Source organism: Erythrolamprus reginae, chromosome 7 (genome assembly GCF_031021105.1).
Source record: "Erythrolamprus reginae isolate rEryReg1 chromosome 7, rEryReg1.hap1, whole genome shotgun sequence".
Classification (NCBI taxonomy): Eukaryota; Metazoa; Chordata; class Lepidosauria; order Squamata; family Dipsadidae; genus Erythrolamprus; species Erythrolamprus reginae.
In genome coordinates, this window is record NC_091956.1 from 71,015,389 (window position 1) to 71,042,452 (window position 27,064).

At 37.1% G+C, this 27,064-nt stretch overlaps 1 protein-coding gene across 1 annotated transcript in view; it reads left to right on the forward strand.

The window, feature by feature from the left end:
* Positions 1-27,064, forward strand: part of ARHGAP10 (Rho GTPase activating protein 10) — a 144,242-nt gene that overhangs the window by 71,656 nt on the left and 45,522 nt on the right. Inside the window, exons 15-19 of the mRNA XM_070757792.1 lie at positions 427-514; positions 1,986-2,044; positions 3,741-3,846; positions 6,180-6,339; positions 17,670-17,820. Coding sequence (XP_070613893.1) covers positions 427-514; positions 1,986-2,044; positions 3,741-3,846; positions 6,180-6,339; positions 17,670-17,820 — 564 coding nt within the window. The remainder of the gene's footprint in view (positions 1-426; positions 515-1,985; positions 2,045-3,740; positions 3,847-6,179; positions 6,340-17,669; positions 17,821-27,064) is intronic.

Below are 27,064 nucleotides of genomic sequence, written 5' to 3' on the forward strand. Positions count from 1 at the left end.
TCTAGCAAGTGTATCAAGGTCCAGGAGGGAAGTGTTTTTAATAGGAAAGTGAACACAAGAACAAGGGGACACAATCTGAAGTTAGTTGGGGGAAAGATCAAAAGCAACATAAGAAAATATTATTTTACTGAAAGAGTAGTAGATCCTTGGAACAAACTTCCAGCAGACGTGGTAGATAAATCCACAGTAACTGAATTTAAACATGCCTGGGATAAACATATATCCATCCTAAGATAAAATACAGAAAATAATATAAGGGCAGACTAGATGGACCATGAGGTCTTTTTCTGCCGTCAGACTTCTATGTTTCTACGTTTCTAACAAAACTTTATGATTTGATTTATTGATGCTTTCATAAGCTCAGTTATACTGTACAGTATCTGGAATTATTCCAGATTAGGTTACCTGCTTGTATTTATTTCCTAGATGCAAAAACATGTGATGAAGTTGATTTGGAAAGTAACACAGATTGGGAAGTAAAGACCATAACAAGTACAGTGAAACAATATTTAAGGTAAATATGTTCTATTTCTGTAATTTTATCAAAACCATAATATATGGTGGATGCTATCACGTTTTTTTGAAAAATTCAAATGTAAATTTTAGGAAACATGTAGAATATATTTTCTGGAATTCTTTACAATCCTTTAAAGTCTGTTTCATGTCAGATGATCTGAAATGACCTGGGAGGAATCAGCAATATGTCAAGCTGCCACACAATTGCCCTTTCTGGACCAATGCATGGGCACATTTTTCTCTATGGCCTCAGCTGTTTTATTGACACAATATTTCTTTTGGCTCATTCTGCCACCCTCAATTTGGTTCTGTGCTGTCCTGTGATTGGACAGTTGCACTGCTAATGGATAGGTTAATGGTTAAGCTCCTTCACTTAACTTTCTTTTCAACATTCCTTTGGGTTAGAAAGAAGAAGAAGTGAATTGTAATTTTCAGAGTGCAATCTGTGGAAATAGCCATAATAAACTTTTATATTTTGAAAAAAACCCCACACCCTTTAAAGAATTGTTTTCTGTATGGTAATTGTTGTGATTCAGCCTGAGGCTCCTCAGGGACCGGTTGGATCTCTGCCGGATCCATGCCCAGAGGAGGAGGACAGTGAACAGGAGGGGGAGGACCAGGCAGACGGGGGAGAGGAACGTCAGGAAGAGGAGGAGGGAGAGCAGCTTGAGACCCCCGGCGGGGGGCTCTCCCCAGCTAGTAGCCTGGAGTCATTGGATGAAGACGCACAGGCTATAATAGACATGAGGCAGCGACGTGCAGCTCAAAGACGGGGCCAATTAGAAAGGTATTTCCATCCCTGAATTGGCAACAGCTGGGTTTGGGTGTGGTTCTCCTCAGCAGGGTTGAAAAGGCAGGCCCGCCCTTATAGTCTTGTGGAGAGTTATCAACTAGGAGTCCTGTGACCTTGCTTCGATTCTCGGCGTCTCTGATCTTGGCTTGTAGCCTAGAAGTCTGGAAGACTTGGGGGAGGCGTGGGTTTTATTATCTCCAGCGTTGTTTTTGCCAGCAAGAATCCTGTTTTATTGCCTGGCCTTCGTGAAACCTCTGTGAAGCTTCATAGTGTTCCTGTCTGTAAGAACAGTTTTTGTTACCTGTGTTTGCTTTGAATTATATAAACTGCCTTTGCTTTTTACCAGTGTGTCTGGCTACTCTTTTTGGTTGGTGTTGGCGTCTGGGGGGACCCAGACAGAACAGTAATCATACCTTTTTATTTCCTGGCTTTGATGGTAGAAACTGCAAAGTTTTTCTCATGTGCAATATGGAATACAACCCCGATCAATATTTCATGGAATGATGATTTATTTCTAGTTGTTTTAAAAGGTATCCTAACTAGAAAGTTATCATTGTAGTATGATAAAATATATAGTTCCTCCCCTCCCCTTTTAAAATGTTTGTATTTAAACTTAATTGCAAATTAAAATGATATTTTTTCTCCTTAATTTATTCCAATGTTTTTGTCTTAACAGAAGCCTGCCAGAGCCCTTAATGACGTATGAATTACATGGAGAGTTCATCACTCCTGCTAGTAAATATATGACATCAGATTTTATCTCTTTTCAAATAATAATTATTGGAAGTCAGGGAAATACAGTTAGGAAACTTAATAGTCAAAATCCTTTCCAAAAAATCATTGTATATTTCTGGTCCTCTCACAAACATTCAGAATGTTAAAAACTTTTTACATAGTATGACAACCTCACTGCAAACTATTATACAATCTATGTATTCGAATTCATATATAAAACTAGTATATTGGGATAAATACAGTGATGTTGCAATGTAATATACACGTATTAATATATGAAATGGGCAATGAGAAAACTCCCAAAATGCAATGAATTACATAGAAGCTAGAAGTTTGTTTTAAGAATCTTTCAAAAAGAATGCATCATAACCATATTTGACTAAAGAAGAAAAAATATTTTATGATTCAGTTTCCCCCGCCTCCCACACCATATTATACTCTAGGGGGGAAAAACCACCCTAGATATTGATTGTTAACCTGAAATAATAATAATAATAATAATAATAATAATAATAATAATAATAACAACAACAACAACAACAACAACAATGATAGTTAAAAATCGAGCTGCAACGACTCTTGCATAAGGCAGTGAAAGTGGTCCCAGTGGTACTTGGCATGCTGGGCGCAGTACCAAAGGATCTCAGCGGACATTTGAAAACCATCGGAATTGACAAAATCTCCATCTGTCAATTGCAAAAGGCCGCTTTACTGGGATTGGCAAACATAATTCACCGCTACATCACGCAGTCCTAGGTGCTTGGGAAGCACCCGACTGGTGATGAAATACGAAATCCAGCATAGTGATCTCGTTTGCTGTGTTGTACTGACATAATAATAATAATAATAATAATAATAATAATAATAATAATAATAATAATTTATTAGATTTGTATGCCGCCCCTCTCTGAAGACTTAGTTGCAACACTCAAAATATTTAAATCTACCTTTTATGAGAGAAGAGAATATTATTCAGTTTCACTATGACTATAACTTTTTAAACAGGAAGGCTAAAGAAGTTTATAAGGTATGATATTTGTAGGATATGAAGACAGATCTGTAAAAAAGAAGGATCTATAAGATACAGATTTAAAGGACTCTTAGCATTTAAGTTTGTAGATACTTGGAGGAAGAAGGTAAAAGAGGTAAGAATACTAAAGGATATGGGAACTAAATGTTTGGAATGGATAGTATGTGTTTATTTATTTTATTTTTTATTTTAATACTGCTGGTTTCACTATTAAATGACTCTTGCCACCTAATTGTTTTCAAATCTAAATAGGTTTAGCAATTCTCATTTTTTTACCATATTTGTACATCATTTCATTTCCATTATACCCCGTGCAGGGCCGTGACGTCTGTATTATCTTAGTGAATTTGTCCTTCAGCAAATTGTTTAAATATTATAGTTAGGATGATTTTCAGTAAATAGACCTGATGCTTGGTTATATATTAAGGAGCATCATAAAGAGAATAAAAAGTTCCCCTCTTATGATAAATGTTCTATAACTAGCAACTTTAATGTAGTGCTGAAGTTCCCTAGCATCTGTGGAGATGAAAAAAGTGTCAAAAAAGGATTTAACTTCATATCTTTAAATATGCACAAGTAGCAAATTTTAAAAAAATGTTTATACATAATTTTCAGCATACATTATAACAACTGCATAACTGAATTCTTATTCTTCCTTTTATGTAGAAAGTGGTAGCCCTGAGTCCCGTGTTAAAGTTATCCACTCCTTGGTTCATAAACTTCCAGAAAAGAACAAAGAAATGCTTGACATTGTCATGAAGCACTTAGCAAAGTAAGCCTCTTGTATTTTACTTTGATGTTTACATTTTTTTCCTTTGCAGTTCTTGAAGGCTGATTATGTTCAGAGACATATTTTTATATTTCATATAAACATCAAAGACAAATATTTGCTTTTTTCCTTAATTGTATACTATATACCTATTTTAGAAAATTTAATCTGGGTGATTGGATATATGACTGGTAGGTACGTAGGTAGGTAGGAAGATAGGTAGGAAGATAGATAGATGATAGATAGATAGATAGATAGATAGATAGATAGATAGATAGATAGATAGATAGATAGATACATAGATACATAGATACATAGATAGATACTCAGATAGATAGATAGATAGATAGATAGATAGATAGATAGATAGATAGATACATACATACATACATACATACATACATACATACATACATACATACATAGATACATAGATAGATACTTAGATAGATAGATAAGATAGATAGATAGATAGATAGATAGATACTTAGATAGATACATAGATAGATAGATAGATAGATAGATAGATAGATACTTAGATAGATACTTAGATAGATACATAGATAGATACATAGATAGATACATACATAGATAGATAGATAGATAGATACATAGATAGATACATAGATAGATACATAGATACATAGATAGATACATAGATAGATAAATAGATACTTAGATAGCTACATAGATAGATACATAGATAGATAGATACATAGATAGATACTTAGATAGAAACTTAGATAGATAGATAGATAGATAGATAGATAGATAGATAGATAGATAGATAGATAGATAGATAATCTATCTATATCTACTGTCCATCTGCCACTTTCTCACTCTTTCCACCCACCCACCAATCCATCCATCCATCCATCCACCCATCCTTCCTCTGCATTAACTGTGCTTAATCCGCAAGGATGGGCATCTATCCATCCATTTATCCATCCATCCATGCTCTGCATTAACAGTGCTTAATATATAAGGGTGGGCATCTATCCATCCATCCATCTATCTTCTGATAGATGCCCACCCTATGGATTAAGCACTGATAATGCAGAGGGAAATATTAATAAATAGCTAAAATAATAAGAGGCATTAGAGAAAGAAAAGAAACAAAGCCCAAATCATTGCCATTTATACCAATATTTATTTAATATATTTCTTCATACACCACCTCAATGTACATCATTCATGCTGATCGTTTAGTTTTGTGTTCAGTCTATGTTTATTTAGCATTGGTGACCCTTTTTCTTCTTGTTTTACAACATATATCTTAGCTTGATTTTCAGTATTTTGATTTTTAGATCTGTGCATCTAATTATCTGATTTATGTAATATAGATTGCAAATCATTGACATACTAGCAAACAATACAACACGGTCTCCATGCAAAAATATATACATGAATATATATATGAAGTTTATTGAATTTTTTTTAAGCTTTTGTTTTGTCCCAGTACATTGTTCAGACTATTTGGAGATTGAAGCACATCATAAATAAATCTCATTTTTTTTGGAAAACCTCACATAGAATCACCATCATCATTTCTTTATCATTTGAATTAGTACACTGGAAATAGTACTGCTCCACCACTCATCCTAGCAGGTAAATCTCAGACAAAGACATTTCTCATTTCCACTCAACTGTGTCTTTTTGGTATGCATCAGTTTTTTCTCATTCAAGCCATGTTATTACAAGTAGATCTGGAATCTACGTCCAAATATCCATAGCGACCATATCCAGGGAATAGCCAGTGGGTTATGAAAACAGACTGGCATTACACTGGTTATTTCTGTTCTTATATAATATTCAGTCTGATGCCTCCTGTCATTTATTCCACAGCCATTTTCATAGTCACTTCTTACTCTCTGAGATTCTTCCCCAATTACAGAATTTTGAATAGAAAGTCCATAGAGCAACTTCAGAAAAACTCCAATTGGTATATTAGCTGCCTAATTAAAATTGCTTTGCCAATCAGTCCTGCCTCCCCTCTTGAACTTACTGTATACTATTTGCTACATTTCATCCATTTTATCTCCTTCCCCTATTGTTTCTCTTTTCCTCTTCCTAAGGATTTCTCAATAGGGCCGCTCACTCCAGAGAGGAAGGAAATAGGAATTTTCTCAGCCACACCAAAAGCATTAGAAAAATATTTTTATTTATCCAAATACAAATGAGGCTTATTATTTTAAGAAAAGGGAAAAAATTGAACAAACTCATCCCGAATGATTACAAAAGTTCAATGATTGAAGGAAATTTTATTTTATTTTTTCACTTTAATGTCGCCATCTTCGTAACGCTGGTTGTTTTTATTTCTTTCTGTTTTCGAAAAGCGTTTCCGATCATGCTAAGAAAAATCTCATGACTGTGGCCAATTTAGGAGTTGTATTTGGACCAACGTTAATGAGGCCACAGGAAGAAACAGTGGCTGGACTTATGGACCTGAAATTTCAGAACATTGTGGTGGAGATCCTAATTGAAAACCATGAAAAGGTAAATCCAGGAAGTGGAAAAGAGATTTGATACCAAATTCCTGTGAGATAATTTACGATTTTCTCAACTTCTATAACATAGGAAGCAGAATCGTCTCAATTTTAATAGATTTTCAGGATTTGTAAGGAGGAAGTGACATTTCCAGGCTTCATAAGAATTATGAAATTCAGTTCGACCTTTAAATCTTCCCCGTTCATTCCCCTGCAAAAAATAGTGCAGTGATTATTTTTAAAATTCCACTCTCTTGAGGGCATAAAAAAGATGCTGATGGTTCTTATTTCTTCATATAGCTAGATTGACAGAATCTTTACATTCTGTTTTGTAGAAAAATGAAAACTCTGTATAGAAAGAGAAGGAGGTAGACTATACTATCAGTGTCTAATAAAGAGGATGGCTTCTTGATTAGGTTAACCTTTTTCTGCATTGCTTCCTTGTGGGATATACACTACTTCCAATTGTTTTGTTAATATGTTTATTAATAAAATCTCTAGTCTGCAATTAAAGCAGTTGTACTAGATTGACGCGTATGAACATTTTGGAAAAAGAATCGATTTTGTCCCATTAAGTTTCTGAAATGCAAGTATGTTTATAATGATATGGTTGCTTGCCTAATGACTGTTCTGTCGGGCTCTCTGGTAGAATCCTCCCAAAAATTCACAGGTACAAATTTCAGACACACACATGTTTGAAAATTCAAAACAATGTTCTTTATAATGAAAATTCACTTAAACCAACCCCTCTTTTGGTATAGCAAAGAGCACTCGTCTCCAACCAAACTGGTAATTTGTACAAGTCCCTTATCAGTTCTGTGATACTTAGCTTGCAGCTGTGAGGCAATTCACAGTCCTTCTTCTTTCACAAAGTGAAACACACTTTGCTCTGGTTTAGTTTCAAAGCGGGGAAAAATCAGCACACAAAAAGCCAAAGTCAGCAAAGCAGTCACGAAACACAACGATCAGATAATCCTCCACAATGGCCAAACCCACAGGCTGCTATTTATAGCAGCCTCACTAATTACCACAGCCCCACCCAACCACAGGTGGCCTCATTTTCTTTGATAATAATCTCTCAGTTGTTGTTGCCTATGCATCGCTCTCCGCATGCTTGGCTGTATCATTAACTCTTGTTCCGAATCCAAGGAGGAGCTAGATAATTGATCTCCTTCTGAGCTGTCTGCCACACTCTCCTCCTCCCTATCACTCATGTCTTCTTGGTCAGAGGAGCCTTCATCATCAGATTCCACCGGGAGCAAAACAGGCCTGCAGCATGTGGATGTCTCTCCCACATCCACAGTCCTTGGGGCAGGAGCTGGGCTAGAGCTAACCACAACAAATGACTATCCTATTCTCAAATCTATAATCTTTTTTTCCTTTTTTTCCCTGTTTGGCTTTAAAATAGACCATCCTTTTATCAGCATGTGACTTTCTAGTATCTGTCATTTATCTCTCTGACCCCCATTATTAATAACTCTTCAGTTAATCTGCAGATAGAAACTATTAGAATTTTCAAATATTTAGAGTTCTATTTTTTACCGTATTTTTCAGAGTATAAGACGCACCAGAGTATAAGATGCACCTTAATTTTTGGGAAGGAAAATAGGGAAAAGAATCTGCTTACCAGGTATTCATCTGGCTAGTGTCCTTAGTCTGGTCAGTTTCAGCACATTATTTTATCCCCTGGTTAGGGCGTTAAAAAAACTTTATTCAGAGAGAGTAACAATGAAAGAGCTTGCAAGAGCTGAGAACATCATTAGCATCTGGAAAGAAACTTTTGGAGCAAGTAGAGCAATGGAAGAAACCCTGCAAAGACTTAGGACTTGGAAAACATTCTTTTCAGAGAGTTACAATGAAAGAGCTTGCAAGCAGGTAAGAGCTGGGAACATCATTAGCACCTGGTTAGGGCTGGAAAGAAAAATTCCAAGCAAGTTAGACCAATTAAAAAAAAACTACAAAGACAGGGTTTAGAAAGCATTCTTTGCAGAGAGTAACAATAAAGAGTTTGCAAGCTGGTAAGAAACATAGAAACATAGAAGTCTGACGGCAGAAAAAGACCTCATGGTCCATCTAGTCTGCCCTTGTACTATTTTCTGTATTTTATCTTAGGATGGATATATGTTTATCCCAGGCATGTTTAAATTCAGTTACTGTGGATTTATCTACCACGTCTGCTGGAAGTTTGTTCCAAGGATCTACTACTCTTTCAGTAAAAAAGTAAAAAGTAAAAAGAGCTGGGAACATTGTTGGCACCTGGTTAGGGCTGAAAAGAAACTTACTCAGAGCAAGTTAGAGAAATGAAAAAAACCCCTGCAAAGGCTTAGGGCTTGGAAAACATTCTTCGCAGAGAGAAACAATGAAAGAGACTGCAAGGTAAGAGCTGGGAAGATTGTTAACAGCTAGTTAGGGCTGGGAGGGAGGGGGAAGCTACATTCAGAGTATAAGATACACTCTAATTATCAGCCTCTTTTAGGGAGGAAAGAGGTGTGTCTTATACTTCAAAAAATATGATATTTTAATTTTTTCAAGGATATATTTCAGCAGTCGGTTGCAGCCTTTAAAAAGAAAGTTCTACATTTGGGTGTTTTACTTTTGTTTAATATATGAGAATTACTGCATTAGAAGATGCGGTGATTCTTTTTGAAGTTTCCATCCCTCCAACGCTAAGAAAGGGAAAGGTTTTCCTTGCAATGTTGATACCACTTAAAAATATATTAATATCAATGCATAATCTGAATTAATGAGGTGAGTGGAATGGAGAAACTAACTAGATAACTCATTTTGAGCCCATCCCATCCTAGGATTTCTGTTGAACCATTTGGATCAGCCATTACCAGTTCCCAGTGTATCGCGCAAATAAGCGCGTAAGCGCCTTCTCCGGGTCCCAAACATAAATTATAATAAGCCTGGGGGAAAGGTGTCTCAGATCCCCCATGCCTGGCGGTATAAGTGGGTCTTAAGTAGTTTACGGAAGAAAAGGAGGGTGGGAGCAGTTCTAATCTCCGGGGGGAGTTGATTCCAGAGGGCTGGGGCCGCCACAGAGAAGGCTCTTCCCCTGGGGCCTGCCAGACGACATTGTTTAGTCGACGGGACCCGGAGAAGGCCAACTCTGTGGGACCTTATCAGCCGCTGGGATTCGTGCGGTAGCAGGCGGTTCCGGAGGTACTCTGGTCCAATGCCATGTAGGACTTTAAAGGTCATAACCAACACTTTGAATTGTGACCGGAAACTGATCGGCAGCCAATGCAGGCCACGGGGTGTTGTAGATACGTGGGCGAATCTGGGAAGCCCCACGATGGCTCTCGCGGCTGCGTTCTGCATGATCTGGAATTTCCGAACACTTTTCAAAGGTAGCCCCATGTAGAGAGCGTTGCAGTAATCGAACCTCGAGGTGATAAGGGCATGAGTGACTGTGAGCAATGACTCCCTGTCCAAATAGGGCCGCAACTGGTGCACCAAGTGAACCTGGGCAAACGCCCTCCTCGCCACAGCCGAAAGATGATATTCCAATGTCAGCTGTGGATCGAGGAGGACGCCCAAGTTGCGCACCCTCTCTGAGGGGGTCAATAGTTTCCCCCCCCCCAGGGTAATGGACGGACAGATGGAATTGTCCTTGGGAGGCAATACCCACAGCCACTCCGTCTTGTCTGGATTGAGTTTGAGTTTGTTGACACCCATCCAGTCCCCAACAGCCTCCAGGCACCGGCACATCACTTCCACTGCTTCGTTGACTGGACATGGGGTGGAGATGTACAACTGGGTATCATCCGCATATTGATGATACCTCACCCCATGCCCTTGGATGATCTCACCCATTATTATTAACTTACCTGACATCCTGGTCATCCTCCAGCCAGACAGCAAAACTTAGATTGATGTTTACAGGAAGGCCCTGAGCAATTCATCTGATGGACGAATTGAAAGTCTATTCTATGCAAATAATGTCTTCATCTCTAATGAAATAAGTCCCTTTTTAAACTGCTCATTCATTTCCAAGCTTTAAGTGTCAATTCACCAAGCCCCATCACATAGTTCCGTAGCGAAGCGCGAGTATCAGCTAGTATCTTTATACTTCATCAAGGTTCTGAGAAGTATAACTTTTATGTATTAATGTCTTTAAATCATTTTATGTTTCTGCTGTTGCGTCTGCACTTGCCAGAAAGTGTCAGCTTGTTCAGTTGACTCCGCTCTCCCACACAGACAGTCCTGCTGCTTTCCAGACTGGCAAAAAGCTTGCTTTCAGTACAGTGGAAACTCGACTAGATTCATTATAGTCAGACTGGCAGACAGATGTCTGTGGAAGCATCACATCAAGGGAGGCTTAAAATGTTTCACTTGTAACCATTTAATTTCCTACATACATAAATGTAATAACAGAAAGGTGGCAGTAGAAGCAAATGTATTTTCCACTGGTCTTATTTTATGATAGTAAAGAAATTCTCCTTTTTCTTGGCAGTCTAAAACAAGCCTTCTTTCCTTCCTTCCTTCCTTCCTTCCTTCCTTCCTTCCTTCCTTCCTTCCTTCCTTCCTTCCTTCACTCCCTCACTCAACATTAAGTTTTTAAATGATAGTATTTGAATAATTATTTATAATATTATAAATATAATATCTCATATGCATTATAGTACAGTGATACCTTGTCTTACAAACGTCTCGTCATACAAACTTTTCGAGATACGGGGTTTAAGATTTTTTTGCCTCTACTTACAAACTATTTTCACCTTACAAACCCACCGCTGCCGCTGTGATGCCCCGTCTCCAGACTTCTGTTACCAGCAAAGCACCTGTTTTTGCACTGCTGGGATTCCCCCGAGGCTACCCTCCATGGGAAACCCCACCTCCGGACTTCCGTGTTTTTGCGATGCTGCAGGGGAATCCCAGCAGGGGAATTCCAGCAGCGCAAAAACGGGCGCTTCGCTGGTAACGGAAGTGCAGAGGTAAGGTTTCCCAGCGAGGGGAACGTCAGTGAAATTGCAGCAGTGCAAAAACACAAAGATCCGGAGGTGGGGTTTCGAGGACTTTGGTGTTTTTGTGACGGAGAAAAGTAAGTGCTGTCCTTTGGAACGAAGCAAAAGAGTATGTGTGTAAGAAGAAACGTCTCGCTATGTTTCAAAGGACCCCACTCGCTTTTCTCCCTACACACGCACTCTTTCGCTTCGTTTCAAAGGACACCACTCGCTTTTCTCCCTACACACGCACTCTTTCGCTTCCCCTCCCCGCACTCTGTTCACCTTGCTTCTAAAGTTTTGGATTTTCCTAATGGGTTTTGCATGCATTATTCGCTTTTACATTGATTCCTATGGGAAAAATTGCTTCTTCTTACAAACTTTTCTACCTGGTCGTGGAATGAATTAAGTTCGTAAGTAGTGGTACCACTGTATATGAAACCAGAACTGGGGGTGGGGAAAGAGAAGGAAAAAAAGAGGAGAAAATGATTAATTATTTCATTTAGTAGATTATTTCTATTTCTGTTATATGTGGCAATAATTATATATTCCTTTTGTCCACCTCTTTTTGTGAAAAGCACATCAAGCAGATTTTCCATATGCTTTTTATATTGGACAGAGGTTTTTTTATAAAATAAAGACCATACTATAAAGCATAATTTTTTATATTTTCATCATGTGGTTTAAATAAAATGTGTTACAGTAGAATGCAAAGTCAAACTTAAAAGCTAAAAGCCTAGTTAAGTAGTTTTAGAATGGTTCATCTGTTAAACCAATAATCGCTTTTTATAAAAGAGCTTTATGTCATCCATATGTTTTAGCAGATTTATTTACATATTCCTAAAATAACTATGTGCAAAATAGTGTTCTTTATTCCACAATTAAGGTAATCTAAGAACAGAAAATTTTGCTCAGTAACTGAGTAATACTTACCTATTTTCTTAAAATCTTATTTAAAAGTGTATGTCAGATCAATAAAATATATTTATGGTACAAGTTCTACTTGTATTTTGTTTCTCCCCAAAATATGCCTGAAAATAATTTGTTACGTAAATATCAATCATCAAACATAATACAAGCTAGACAATTTTCATAAATGGTTGAACTAAAGCAGGAGGGGCAAACTCGCGGTCTATGGGCCATGTGCATCACACGCCCAATTTAGCGAAGCAGGGGGAAAGGTTGTGATACGTCACATGACAATGCTATGATGACGCATGACAATGCTATGATGACGCGAGTTTGACACCCCTGACCTAAAGAAATGTCATTTCTAATATGCTCATTACTAAATATTTTTTCCCATAAATTCTAATATATTTACTATTGAAGGCAATGATGGTGCTGTTTTTTTCTTTATTAAAAAAAATAGACCTGTGAAATTTCACGATGGCCTATGAAATCTAAAAATCATTCAAAGTAAGCTAGGATGAAAATTTTAAAAGATATTTAAATTAATTTGAAATTGGCCTGTCCTAGAATGTCAATGACCATTCTTTTCTTATATTAGAATAGAATAGAATAACAGAGACCTTGGAGTCCAACTCCCTGCTTAGGGCGGAAACCCTACAATACTTCAGATAAATGTTTATCCAACATCTTCTTAAAAACTGAGCATTCACAATTCTTGAAGACGTTCTGATTAATTAACTAGAACAATTCTGATTAATTGTTCTATCAGGAAATTTCTCCTTAATTCTGAGTTTCCTCTGTCCTTGTTCTCTTTAGTTCTAAGTTGCTTTCCTCCACCCATTGCCTCTTGTTCTACCCTCAGGTGCTTTGGAGAATAGTTGGACTCCCTCTTCTTTGTGGGAACCCCCTGAGATATTGGAACACTGCTCTCATATTACCTCTAGTCCTTCTTTTCATTAAACTAGACATACCCAGTTCATGCAACCATTCTTCATATGTTTTAGTCTCCAGTCTCCTAATCATCTTTGTTGCTCTTCTCTGTACTCCCTCTAGAGTCTCCATATCCTTTTTAACTTGTGGCGACTTCCCAAACATCTTCCCAAACATGATTTTGATTCTTTTCTTCAAATTAGATTCATTGTAAATCAGTTGAATTTGGAATTCGAACTGATTTTTTCCTACATGAATCCTATCAGTTAATAGGTTTTTTTCTCTGTAGTAATTCTCAACAATATATACCAAGTCAAATCCCTCATATTCCCTTATCCCTTTCAATATTTAATAATAATAATAATAATAATAATAATAATAATAATAATAATAATAATAATTATTTATTAGATTTGTATGCCGCCCCTCTGAAGACTCAGGGCGGCTCACAACAATAATAAAAACAATATTATAATAGAACAAATCTAATATTAAAAAACATATAAAACCCTATCATTATTTTAAAAAACCAAACAACACATTCATACCAAACATAAAACAAAGTATAAAAGAGCCTGGGGGAAAGGTGTCTCAACTCCCCCATGCCTGGCGGTATAAGTGAGTCTTGCGTAGTGTACGAAAGACAGGGAGGGTGGGGGCAATTCTAATCTCCAGGGGGAGTTGATTCCAGAGGGCCGGGGCCGCCAGAGAGAAGGCTCTTCCCCTGGGGCCCACCAAACGACATTGTTTAGTCGACGGGACCTGGAGAAGACCAACTCTGTGGGACCTTATCGGTCGCTGGGATTCGTGCAGTAGCAGGCGGTTTCGGAGGAACTCTGATCCAATGCCATGTAGGACTTTAAAGGTCATAACCAACACTTTGAATTGTTACCGGAAACTGATCGGCAGCCAATGCAAGCCACGGAGTGTTGTGGAAATGTGGGCGAATCTTGGAAGCCCCACGATGGCTCTCGCGGCTGCGTTCTGCACGATCTGAAGTTTCCGAACAATTTTCAAAGGTAGCCCCATGTAGAGAGCGTTGCAGTAATCGAACCTCGAGGTGATGAGGGCATGAGCGACTGTGAGCAATGATAATTAATGGATTCTTCTATTTTGAACTGACTTGATTTGCTATGAAAAAAATATACTCCAAAGAAAAGAATGAATGTCCATAGCTGAAAGAGACCAATGACTAAAATCACTCCACAGAAAAATCACTCCTGGCCTCTTTTCCATGTGGCTGTTAAATTAGTCAGCCAGCAGGGTCAATGGGAGTAAAAAGCTTCGTGGCTTTCTCTTCTCTTCCAACAACTCTTCTCAAGATGTCTGAAATGGAGTGGTCTAAGTTTCACATCCTTGTTCAGCAATCCTGTGGTCTCTGAGCATTGCACTTAGGGAATGGTTCTGTCAGAATTCATGCAGCTAAGAAAGAATTTTCAGTAGGACATCCACCCTGGCGTATGTTCCTGGATGCAGTTCTTATCCTTTAAACATTGCAATAAGAGTATTGTTGGGAATCCCTGCGCTCTTAAGAACAACACTAACTAATGTTCTTATTTTATTGGTCTGTCTTCATTTCTTTGGTTTGGCTGTGTATTTTTCTGTAGTTGAAAAGAAGACTGTCTTGTGACATTATAGCCCATTTGGGTAATGATTCTTCCTACTAATTAGTAGAGCATATGTTTCCTATTTTTTCCAAAGTCCACAAATTAAAGAATTAAGTTGCTTTCCAAGTATGAACATTCTGTTTGTCTAATATATCCTGACAGAGGTCCATGTTCCTGAAAATTGATCTTATTGCTCACCTGCCTACCAGTGTACCTCTGTCATAGAAACTGATTCAACAAAAAAGTTGTTCCAGTCTAGAAAATTAGGATTCATTTTGTTCTACTGTATTTTGCCTTTTCTGTTGATTTAGTAATTAAACACATTTTCCCCATTTTTATCTGTTTTAGTCATTTAAAATTCTTGAAAAGGCTGTGGTTAACAACGATGTGTTGACGTTGCCCCCAAAAATATACTTTACATTTCGAGGAAAAGTAGATTTTCCACGTTGGAAAAAAACCTTGCTTCTTTCTCTTTTACATTATCAACAATATTGTGTTTCCCCTAAATTAAGACCATGTCTTATATTTGTTTGAACCCTGAAATAAGCGCTTGGCCTTATTGCCATGCATTCAAAAACTCAATTGGGCTTATTACCAGAGGTTGTCTTATTTCGGGGGAAACAGGGTAGTAGGAAATACCAAGAATTGAACTTTTCTGTTAATGTTGGTTGGGCTTTAGGCAGAATGCAATGGTCTCAGTTAAAATATGAGAATGACTACTCTTGAGAATATTCAAATCAAGAATTTTCAAATGTTCTATACAATTGTTGAATATTTCAAATTCCTTTTGCACTTTGGATGATTTCTTGATGTTGATTTGCCGATGACTCTAAAGTGTGCAATAGGGGAGATATTCCTGGAGGGGTCTGTAATATGGTAAATGATTTAGCTTTACTAGATAAATGGTCAAAGCAATGGAAACTGCAGTTTAATGTTTCCAAATGTAAAATAATGCACTTGGGGAAAAGGAATCCTCAATCTGAGTATTGCATTGGCAGTTCTGTGTTAGCAAAAACTTCAGAAGAGAAGGATTTAGGGGTAGTGATTTCTGACAGTCTCAAAATGGGTGAGCAGTGTGGTCGGGCAGTAGGAAAAGCAAGTAGGATGCTTGGCTGCATAGCTAGAGGTATAACAAGCAGGAAGAGGGAGATTGTGATCCCCTTATATAGAGCGCTGGTGAGACCACATTTGGAATACTGTGTTCAGTTCTGGAGACCTCACCTACAAAAAGATATTGACAAAATTGAACGGGTCCAAAGACGGGCTACAAGAATGGTGTAAGGTCCTAAGCATAAAACGTATCAGGAAAGACTTCATGAACTCAATCTGTATAGTCTGGAGGACAGAAGGAAAAGGGGGGACATGATCAAAACATTTAAATATGTTAAAGGGTTAAATAAGGTCCAGGAGGGAAGTGTTTTTAATAGGAAAATGAACACAAGAACAAGGGGACACAATCTGAAGTTAGTTGGGGGAAAGATCAAAAGCAATGTGAGAAAATATTATTTCACTGAAAGAGTAGTAGATCCTTGGAACAAACTTCCAGCAGACGTGGTTGGTAAATCCACAGTAACTGAATTTAAACATGCCTGGGATAAACATATATCCATTGTAAGATAAAATACAGGAAATAGTATAAGGGCAGACTAGATGGACCATGAGGTCTTTTTCTGCCGTCAGTCTTCTATGTTTCTATGTTGATGCTAATGGAAAAGTAAGATCTATGAGGCTATAAGAAGAAAAAGGATGTTTTGGGCTTTAGTAGGGAGAGTCCCCTGTTCCTTAAAGTTTAGTTTCCATACATCTAAGCACTTCTACGAAAAGGTACTTTATCTTTAAAAAAGCTATAGTGTTACAAATTGCTACAACACAATAAATATAACAGACTACAGCAATGGCTGCTCAGATTGTTTCAGAGCAAACCTGATGTGTTTATTTTTATCTTCAATGTTTTAAAGTCAGATGTTGAATGATATTGCTATGATGCTCTTGGGAACCATGACATGGACCTTTAGAGTAGTCTTGTGCTTTTCTTCCATTTAACGACACGGTAGCTCCTCTAAACTATTTTTACAACAGTTATTTTGGACTTGCAAAGTAACGTCACTGCTTTGCAATTTTGTTTGTATCTATCTATCTATCTATCTATCTATCTATCTATCTATCTATCTGTCTATCCTATCTATCTATATCTATCTATCTATCTATCTATCTATCTCTATCCATCCATCCATCTATCTCTTTTATACTTATCTATAATAATTTTTAAGTGGTAAAAAAATTAATACATAATAGTTAGGTAGGTAGGTAGGTAGGTAGATAGATAGATAGATAGATTTTTTTAAAATATATTTTTATTGATTTTGTAAATATGGTTACATAAAAAATAAACATAAAACAGTGCACACAGATAGATAGATAGATAGATAGATAGATAGATAGATAGATAGATAGATAGATAGATAGATAGATAGATAGAGTACCTGAATAGGAGATAAGTGTCTTCCTTGTTACCATGATTCTTCATTTCAGTAAGATTTAATTCAATTGGGAAAGGAATATTTGGCAAACTCACAATGTTTGTGAAAAAATAAGCAGGGTAAGTTATAGTTATACATTACTTTCCTCGATTTTAAGAATTACAGTATAACAAAAGACCTGAGCAAAGTTCATAGGTCTTATCTTTTATCTTAGTTCATAACTCTGGTTTACCATAATTTGTCATCTGGCAAACAAGGTTGAAAATTCTTTGGTCTTGAATTTAAGTGATTTGCAGTGAATATTTACGCTTGCTTTAATTTTGATGGATTTAAAATAATCGTTTTCAAAATGTGAGAAACTGAACATAAATCAAAGGCAAATTATTCCTTGAAAATGGCTTGTAGGATTTATGCAAGCTGTCCATCATAGTAAATCAGTGTGTTTTATATTGCTCTTTCCAGATTTTCCACACGCCGCCTGATGCTTATTTCCCGGAGCCTAACCCTGTGCCAATCTCTCCTCCAAACGCCCCACCACGACAATCAAGGCGACAGGGGCAACGCAATAAGAGGCCTGTTGCTGTATATAATCTCTGTCTAGAGCTGGATGATAGTAAGATGTTCATTATACTTTCTCTTTTTTAATAATATTTTTATTGTTTTTCTTTAAACAAACAAGACACAACATTTAACATTTAAAGGAGCTACCTTTGCTCCACGTATCTTAGAAGTCTGACTAATACAAAATGTTCATTATACTTTCTATCTGGGCAAGAGTGGAATTGCAATATATCTTCTGCAATAGCTTTCATTTCGTTATTTTTGTTTCTAAAAATCAGAAAATGGAGCCAGGATGCTGATAGAATGCATTTTATAATATTTTTATTTATTTATTTATTTATTGGATTTGTATGCCGCCCCTCTCTGTAGACTTGGGGCGGCTAACAACAATGATAAAAAACAACATGTAACAATCCAATTAATAAAACAACTAAAAACCCTTATTATAAAACCAAACATACCATGCATAACTTGTAATGGCCTAGGGGGAAGGAATATCTTAACTCCCCCATGCCTGGCGGCATAAGTGAGTCTTGAGTGGTTTATGAAAGACAGGGAGGGTGGAGGCAGTTCTAATCTCTGGGGGGAGTTGGTTCCAGAGGGCCTGGGCCGCCACAGAGAAGGCTCTTCCCCTGCGGCCCGCCAAACAACATTGTTTAGTCGACGGGACCCGGAGAAGGCCAACTCTGTGGGACCTTATCGGTCACTGGGATTCGTGCGGTAGCAGGTGGTTCCGGAGGTAGTCTGGTCCACTGCCATGTAGGGCTTTAAAGGTCATGACCAACATTTTGAATTGTGACCGGAAACTGATCGGCAGCCAATGCAAGCCACGGAGTGTTGAAGAAACGTGGGCGAATCTTGGAAGCCCCACGATGGCTCTCATGGCTGCGTTCTGCGATATCTTGTGTACATAATTTTACGACAATGTGCTTTTACTGAATTTTTTAACTAATTCAATTTGACCTCTGACTTATAAATTAGAGGAATAAGATAAGAAACCAAAGTAAAGTTTTGTTAGTGAGTTTGAAGAGACAACACTAGCAGTAACATTGATAGCATTATATAATTACAGACAGTAAGTTACCAAACGATAAAAAATAAAATCATTGTGCAAATAAGATGTAACAGTTTTTCAGAATGCAAAGATTACATTTGCATTTTTTCCATTAAAAATACGCATGCGCAGTAATGAAAAATCCAGGGGAAAAAACTAAGAAAAAAAAGATGGTGACCCCATGCACAGTGCCAGAATTTGGCTTTTGTACATGATCAGAAGGATTTTCTTTTAAAAAATGGAAAAAAAATGGTGATACCCATGGATTGGTACAGAGTGATCCAGTTCGTCGATCTCATTGGGATGTCACCAATGGGTCACTACCAGTCAGGGGGACTGGAAGAAACCAATCCCTGATATTACTATATATGTTTAAATAATATTGTGATTGTTATTTAGAATGCCGCACAAAAATACTGAACAACTAAACAGTTAAGGAAACACATACTAATACAAATATGTATAATAATACCACAATTATATAAGTATGGTTAATGTAACAAATATTATTATTATTATTATTATTATTATTATTACTATTATTTATATTTAAATGAATGATAGATGCCTCACTATTCATATAATTATATTGATGGATGGATGTGTGTGTGTGTGTGTGTTTTCATAGATTTTCACGGGTATATGTATGTAGATTGTTCTGAGTTCGGGTTTTGCCCCGTGTAATATTTTGCATGTCTATGCGACGTTTCGGTGAAATCGCATTCACCATCATCAGGCTGAAGTTGTAAGCTTCGTGCTGCTGTAAATATAGTTTGTTTGCAACTGCCATTTGTTCCTTATATATAGTGGTGGGGGTGGAGATTTGGTTTGAATGTAGCAAATAGATTGGGTGGCTATATTTTAATGATTTGATTGGTTGGTGGAATCACATTTAGTTGAAGGATTGACATAGCCACCCAATCTTTTGCAGTGCTCTATAACGTCGTTTGAATAGAATAGAATATAATAGAATTTTATTGGCCAAGTGTGATTGGACACACAAGGAATTTGTCTTGGTGCATATGCTCTCAGCGTACATAAAATAAAATATACATTTGTCAAGAATCATGTGGTACGACACTTAATGATTGTCATAGGGGTCAAATAAGCAATGAAGAAGCAATATTAATAAAAATCTTAGGATATAAGCAACAAGTTACAGTCATACAGTCAACATGGGAGGAAATGGGTGATAGGAATGATGAGAAAAACTAGTAGAATAGAAGTGCAGATTTAGTAGAAAGTCTGACAGTGTTGAGGGAATTATTTGTTTAGTAGAGTGATGGCGTTCGGAAAAAAAACTGTTCTTGTGTCTAGTTGTCTTGGTGTGCAGTACTCTGTAGCGACGTTCTGAGGGTAGGAGTTGAAACAATTTGTGTCCAGGATGTGAGGGGTCAGTAAATATTTTCCCCGCCCTCTTTTTGACTTGTGCAGTATACAGGTCCTCAATGGAAGGCAGGTTGGCAGCAATTGTTTTTTCTGCAGTTTATCCTCTGAAGTCTGTGTCTGTCTTGTTGGATTACAGAACCAAACCAGACATTTAGAGGTTATAGAAGTACAGATAACAGACTTAATAATTCATCTAATTATTAGAGGTGCAGATGACAGACTCAATAATTCCTCTAACAATTCAGTGACTGTGAACAAAATGCCTATCGGTTTGAGTTATAAAATCCCGTAAGATCCTAACCCACTCATTATCCCAAACCCTTCATCTTAATGGTCCCAGTGGTCCTTGCTAAATTTAAGTCCAAAACTCTGGCAGATTTCCAATGAATAGTAATTTAGGCACCTTGGTTGTAACACTTGGTTATAGTCAGGTTGTGAATTTTTGCTGCAGACACTGATCAAATGGTCAGTTGTTTCAAGCTTCTTATTACAAAGCCGACATTTGTAAACTGCCCCAGTCACTTAGGTGAGATGGGCAGTGTAGAAATTTGATAAATAACCAAATTAGTTTATTGCTTTGTTACGTGAAGAATTTTTGATTCATCAAAATAGTTGGCAAAGATTGTAAAATAAAATCTTCAGTTCCTTTCTTTAACACTCCTGATCTTAACCATCTCCATGTGTGGTTTTATTGGCTTTTCCACATTTATATAGCTATTCTCCACCGTTGTGTATTTAGTTTATTAGGGGGTGTTTTTTTAGAATTTTGGTGTTTTTTATTGATTTTTTTACAATAATTAAATATCTTCACAGAGAAAAATGTGCTCAACACCCAGAAATACTGAAGGCAGCTTAATTTTAGTGACATGTAAATATATGATCTATAGCAATAAACTATTACTTACTCAGATGTATTTATTGATGAACAAGTGGTACAAATTCTAAGCTTATAACAAATATTATAAGCTGTTAGCTTTTATATATAAATACAAGTGATGCCTTTTGTCTTCATATTTAAGCAGCAGATTCAAACTTGTGTTCCAGAAAATTGGTATATGGGTGTATGTATGTATGTATGTATGTATGTATGTATGTATGTATGTACATATGTATGTATTATACATACATATGGTGTAAGAAAAGTACTAGATGTGTGGTATTGTTTCTTAAAGCCTGTACTGTAAAAATGTTTAAAAGAAATAGGTTTTAAAAATAGGTTCTAAACTGAACTTGTTAGAACCACCATAAGCTTCCAACAGGACATCTGTAGTTCTGTTGGAGCAAAAATAAAAAGTATGGTGGCATCTTAAAAGCTATGTTATTTGTCATGGCATGAAAACTCATTCCATAATAAATCTGTTGCTCTTTAATTTTCCATAATATTGTTTATTCTTTTTTTTTAAATTAAGATATCACATTTCATGGCAGCTTTAGTTGTTTGCCATAAGCTTTGAAGTTAAATTCCAATAGTTTGAGGATGCCAATAAAAACCCAAACATGCTTTGGCAATAATAAGTGGCCAATCACTGTTAGAATTTTTAGACATCTTAAAACAAGATCAGGCTAGAGATTTTAAACTGTCATTAATAGAATTGTTAACAGCAATATACAATGGCTAATAGCAATATTGGAATTCCCACTGAGTTTCTTTAGTAATTTAAGATGACATGTTAAATTTTTTTACAGCCAGCCACAGAGAAGAGAGTTCCTTTTAGGTACTCTCTAGGTCAGTGATTTTCAACCTTTTTTGAGCCGTGGCACATTTTTTACATTTACGAAACCCTGGGGCACATTGAGCCGGGGGGGGGGGGGGGGGCTAAAAAAAGTTTGGACAAACAAATTCTCTCTCTTCCTCCCCTTCGCTCTATTTCTTTCTCCCTCCCTCTTTCTCTCCCTTCCTTCCTCTTTCTTTCTCTCTCCATCCCTTTCTTTCTCTTCCTTCCTTCCTCTCTTTTTTGCTCTCTTTCTCTCTCCCTCCCTACGTCCCTCTATGTCTTTCTCTCTCTCTCCTTCCCTCCCTCTCTTTCTCTCTCTCTCTCTTTTTCTCTCTCTCTTTCTCTCTCTTTCTTTCTCTTGTTCTTTCTCTCTCTCTTGCTTTCTTTCTCTCTAGTTCTTTTTCTCTCTCTCTTGCTCTTTCTCTCTCTTGCTTTCTTTCTCTTTCTCTCTTGCTTTCTCTCTCTCTTGCTTTCTTTCTCTCTGAGCTTCGCGGCACACCTGACCATGTCTCGCGGCACACTAGTGTGCCACGGCACACTGGTTGAAAAACACTGCTCTAGGTCAATGATGGCAAACATTTTTTTTTGTTCAGATAACAAAAGGATGCATACGCCCATAATGCAATGTCCCCCCCCCTCGGTCCATGTGCTCACATTCCCCCCTGCTCTGTTCCCTCCCACGCATACACGCAGGGCTTACTGAAGTCTTTGGCGCCTGTGGATGATGAAAAACAGATTCCATATTATTTTAGGCCTGCCAGAGGATTGGGGGGGGGGGGTAGTTTTCACTTTTCCCCAGGCTTCAGGAAAGTCTCCAGAACCTATGGGTGGTGAAAAAACAGATTTAGTAGCCCAACTGGAAGTTTGGAAATGAACTTCTGGTTGGGCTGTTTTTCACCGCCCTCAGGCTTCAGGAGGCTTTCCTGAAATCTGGGGAGAATGAAAAATGGCCCAACAGCCCAACCGTATAGAAAAAAGAACTTATTAAAAAATGTAAATGCAATATTTTTACATTTTACAATACACCATTCCTAACTTGTCATTTCTGGGACTACTCTCTCCATATAGATTTCTGGGATCGACAGACACACCCACACCCACAGAGAGAGAGAGAGAAAGAGGAGGGAGGGAGGGTTGGGAGGGAGGATGAATTATCCGTAAAATAGAGATTTATCATTATCAGGAGATGTCTCATTTTCCACTGATATAAAAGTCCTGCTATTCCCAGACAAATTAATCCGTCAATTGACCCTTGACCCCTTGCAGATGCGGATTTTTTAAGGTTAATCTTAAAAAATACCAGCCAAAGCAAGTGTGTACAGCCCTTTGCATCATAGGTGCCTGCAAAGGAAACAAATGTTAATGTGTGAAATGTATCATGTGTATCATGGTAGAATAATGCACATCTTTCAGTTTACATACTTGTATTAACATCCAGACGGGATTATTCAAAATAAAGCTTACATTGTGGCACTGGGATGTCCATGTTATTTTGATTCAATCACATTTTGTACAAATACTCCTGATATAGATCCATTTATTTATTTATTTATTTATTCATTCATTCATTCATTCATTCATTCATTCATTCATTCATTTATTGATTGGATTTGTATGCCGCCCCTCTCCATAGACTCGGGGCGGCTAATAACAATGATAAAAAAACAGCATGTAACAATCCAATTAATAAAACAACTAAAAACCCTTATTATAAAACCAGACATACACACAAACATACCATGCATAACTTGTAATGGCCTAGAGGGAAGGAATATCTTAACTCCCCCATGCCTGGCGGCATAAGTGAGTCTTGAGTAGTTTACGAAAGACAGGGAGGGTGGGAGCAGTTCTAATCTCCGGGGGGAGTTGGTTCCAGAGGGCCGGGGCCGCCACAGAGAAGGCTCTTCCCCTGGGGCCCGCCAAATGACATTGTAGACATCCATGTCTATTCACATATGATTTCTCTTCTGAAAAGAAGAGAAAAAGAGACCATTACCAACATTCAGAGATATTGAGGAGAGATCTATTTTTTCCCCTTACTTGATTTTAAAAAATAATCTTCTGGGTGCTCCTGTAGATAAAATTTTGACTTGTCACTTTAATCTCAAGCTAGTGTGGAATTCATCTTACGCTGCTTTTATCTTGTTTCTTTTTATATGATAACCATTAGATCTATCATATCTTGACATTTTAATTATGTGGTCTAAAATAATACCCTGGTGCAGAATCTGATTCTGCTGTGAACTGTTTTCAACAGCTTGATAAGATTGTGAGTGTTTGATCCTTTATTTTTAGCTACCTAAACGAGAAGTTCACGTAGGAGGGTGCTGCACATCTGTATGCTAGCTATTCCTTTATCATGCTTTCCTTAAGATGTTAATATGGATTTTCCTTGCAGTAGAACAGAAGTGCACTGGAAGCAAAGCTGAGATTTAGGAAGGAAATAGAGATTTAACACCTAAGCAAAACTAAAATCTACCAAGAACCAAACAGATTAGATTCCTTTTGAGGAGAGTATGGCTTAATATTTCAGTGTTCAACCATATTCTTTTATTACAGAATCTTGTGCAGAGGATGGAATCTACTTTGGGTATGTGTAGGAAAAATTGCAATACTGCAGTTGTAGGAAGTGATACATAAAGTCTAGTAAATAATAGTAAAAACATTAATTCTTTAAATATGAAACTTTTTATAATGAGCTTTAAGAACATTATTTTACTATTTAATGTGTAAGTTAATACTGCATCTTTATGGAACATAACGTAGGCCCAGTGCCTTTGGGGGTCCATCGGGGAAGGATGGAGTGGGGGATTTGCAGAGTGCATGCTGCAATAGACATAACTTCAGGACTGGGTCATATCTATTTTGGAGGAGGGGGTCATTTGAACTGTCACTCAAAAATCTGTAGTAACTTAAAGACTACATGTACTTGAGTTAGTTCATTTTATATTTTTAAATCTGCCCCCCCCCAGCACAATGTTTAAATCTTTTGTTGTCTGTTCATTTGTATGCTGCCCCGAGTCTGCGGAGAGGGGCGGCATACAAATCTAATTAATAATAATAATAATAATAATAATAATAATAATAATAATAATAATAAATATTCTAGAAGAAAAGAATTAGATGAGTTTTCGGAGAGGGGCGGCATATAAATCCAATAAATGAATGACTATATTAATAAAGATCCCACAGATTTTACTCTACTAGCGTTGCTGACTATAGGGGTGCCTATCTCTATTTCAAGGCCATTGAGCCAGTACTGTCTGAAGTCATTTCCACAGTCACATGGTCAGCATGATGTCATGGAGCCTTGTCATCTTCCCACCAAAGTGGTACCTATTTATCTACTTGCGTTTGAATGCTTTCATGCAAACGCAATGGTTGTTGAAACGGATGTCCATGTGCCGCCTCTATGTTGGTTAGTGCAGGCAGGATTCCCTTGAGTACCATTTGTTGGGGGTCAAAGGAAAGGGAGGGGTTTGCCTTCTTTTCTGCTCAAAATCCCCATGTACAATTGGTGGGCCAATGTGTGACACAGAATGCTGGACTCGATGGGCTTTTACCTGATTCAGCATGGCTCTTCTTATGTTCTTATGTTCAAACTTCTAGGTTGACAGGAGCTGGAGCGAAGTTAGAAGTTCATCCATCACACAGCGCTTGGGTCTCAAAGTCCACTATTTTAACTACTGAGGCACTGCGCCACCCTATGTTAATGGCTTTATTGCCATTTAATTCACTCAGAAATATTTTTTATGCTTATATGCTGCTCTAAGCTTCATGGTTAGAGAGTAAATGTGTATAAATTCAATATGCACAAATGCTCACTTAAATGAGATATTCGCTATAATATGTAAAGTAGATAATAGTTCTTTAACACTTCTTGAAAGGAATTTTTGCTTTAATGAGGGAGAAGGCCATCTGGTATCCTCCTGCAAAAAAAATGCCCTGATTGATATTTTATATTATAGTGCACTTTTTTTTGCAATTGAACTTTTTTATATATTAATAATAATAAAAAAGTCATTGGCCTAATTCAGTTACTTATTTACCTATGGCTCAAGGAACACTGCGTTTAAAAATAATTCTAAACATAAAAATGATTTCCAAGCTTTATTATTGCAGAAATAGTTTTACAGTTTCAGTTCACCTGCAGTATTAGTGCATGTGTATATAATTATTATATTTACATTGCACAAACCATGAATGCTGTTGTGAATTTGTTTGAAACTTACTCTAAATTCTTCCCATTTAAGTTTAATAAACTGCTTATTCAGGTACCAGAAGAAGCAATTTTTCCCATAGGAATCTATGTAAAAACAAATAATGTGTGTGATTGGGGAAACCACAGGGAGGGTGGAGACCCTGTTTCCTCCCAGGAGATTCCTAGGGAGGCCCCACAGAGGCTTCTCCCCGCCTTTTCTGGCCCTGTTTCCTCCCAGGAGATCCCTAGAGAGACCCCACAAAGGCTTCTCCCCACCTTTTCCGGTTCTTGAGAAGAGGCAAAAAAATCTTGAACACCCGGTTCTTATCTAGAAAAGTTCGTAAGTAGAGGCATTCTTAGGTAGAGGTACATATAGAAGCTAGTTAGTTAGTTTGTTAATTTGCATTGACATTGTCACTTAATTTGCATCTTGCTTTATGATTTAATTCCTGTTGTCTTCCTTTAAACTTTCTAAAATGTGACTTGCTCTTGGCATCAGAATGTGACTTAATGAAGAATAAAATCTAACACAATGTGACTTTAAAATTTATCCAGGCATTTCAGGGTAGCTAACTGTAGAATATCTTCATTTTAATGTAATAATGTAAACTAGTGGAGGAAGAGGAGTAATTGTATTATGGTCACAGACCAGCATTACAAACAGCTTAAGTATTTTAAAAAATAAAATGAAACAAAATTAAAAGACAGCATAATATTTAACAATTGATGGTAGATTGGGCTGGAGAGTCAAAATCTGCCTAATTTTGCAGATCATATAACAAAATTTGGCTATATTCAAAGAGACCACATCAGACAAACTAGTGAGGTTAAAATATATATCTGTAATTCATTGTAGCTGACATGGAAATATTTGTTAAATTTTAATTTTAATTTTGGCAGAATCTTTCACAAATGTATCAAGTTAAACCTGTAGGCT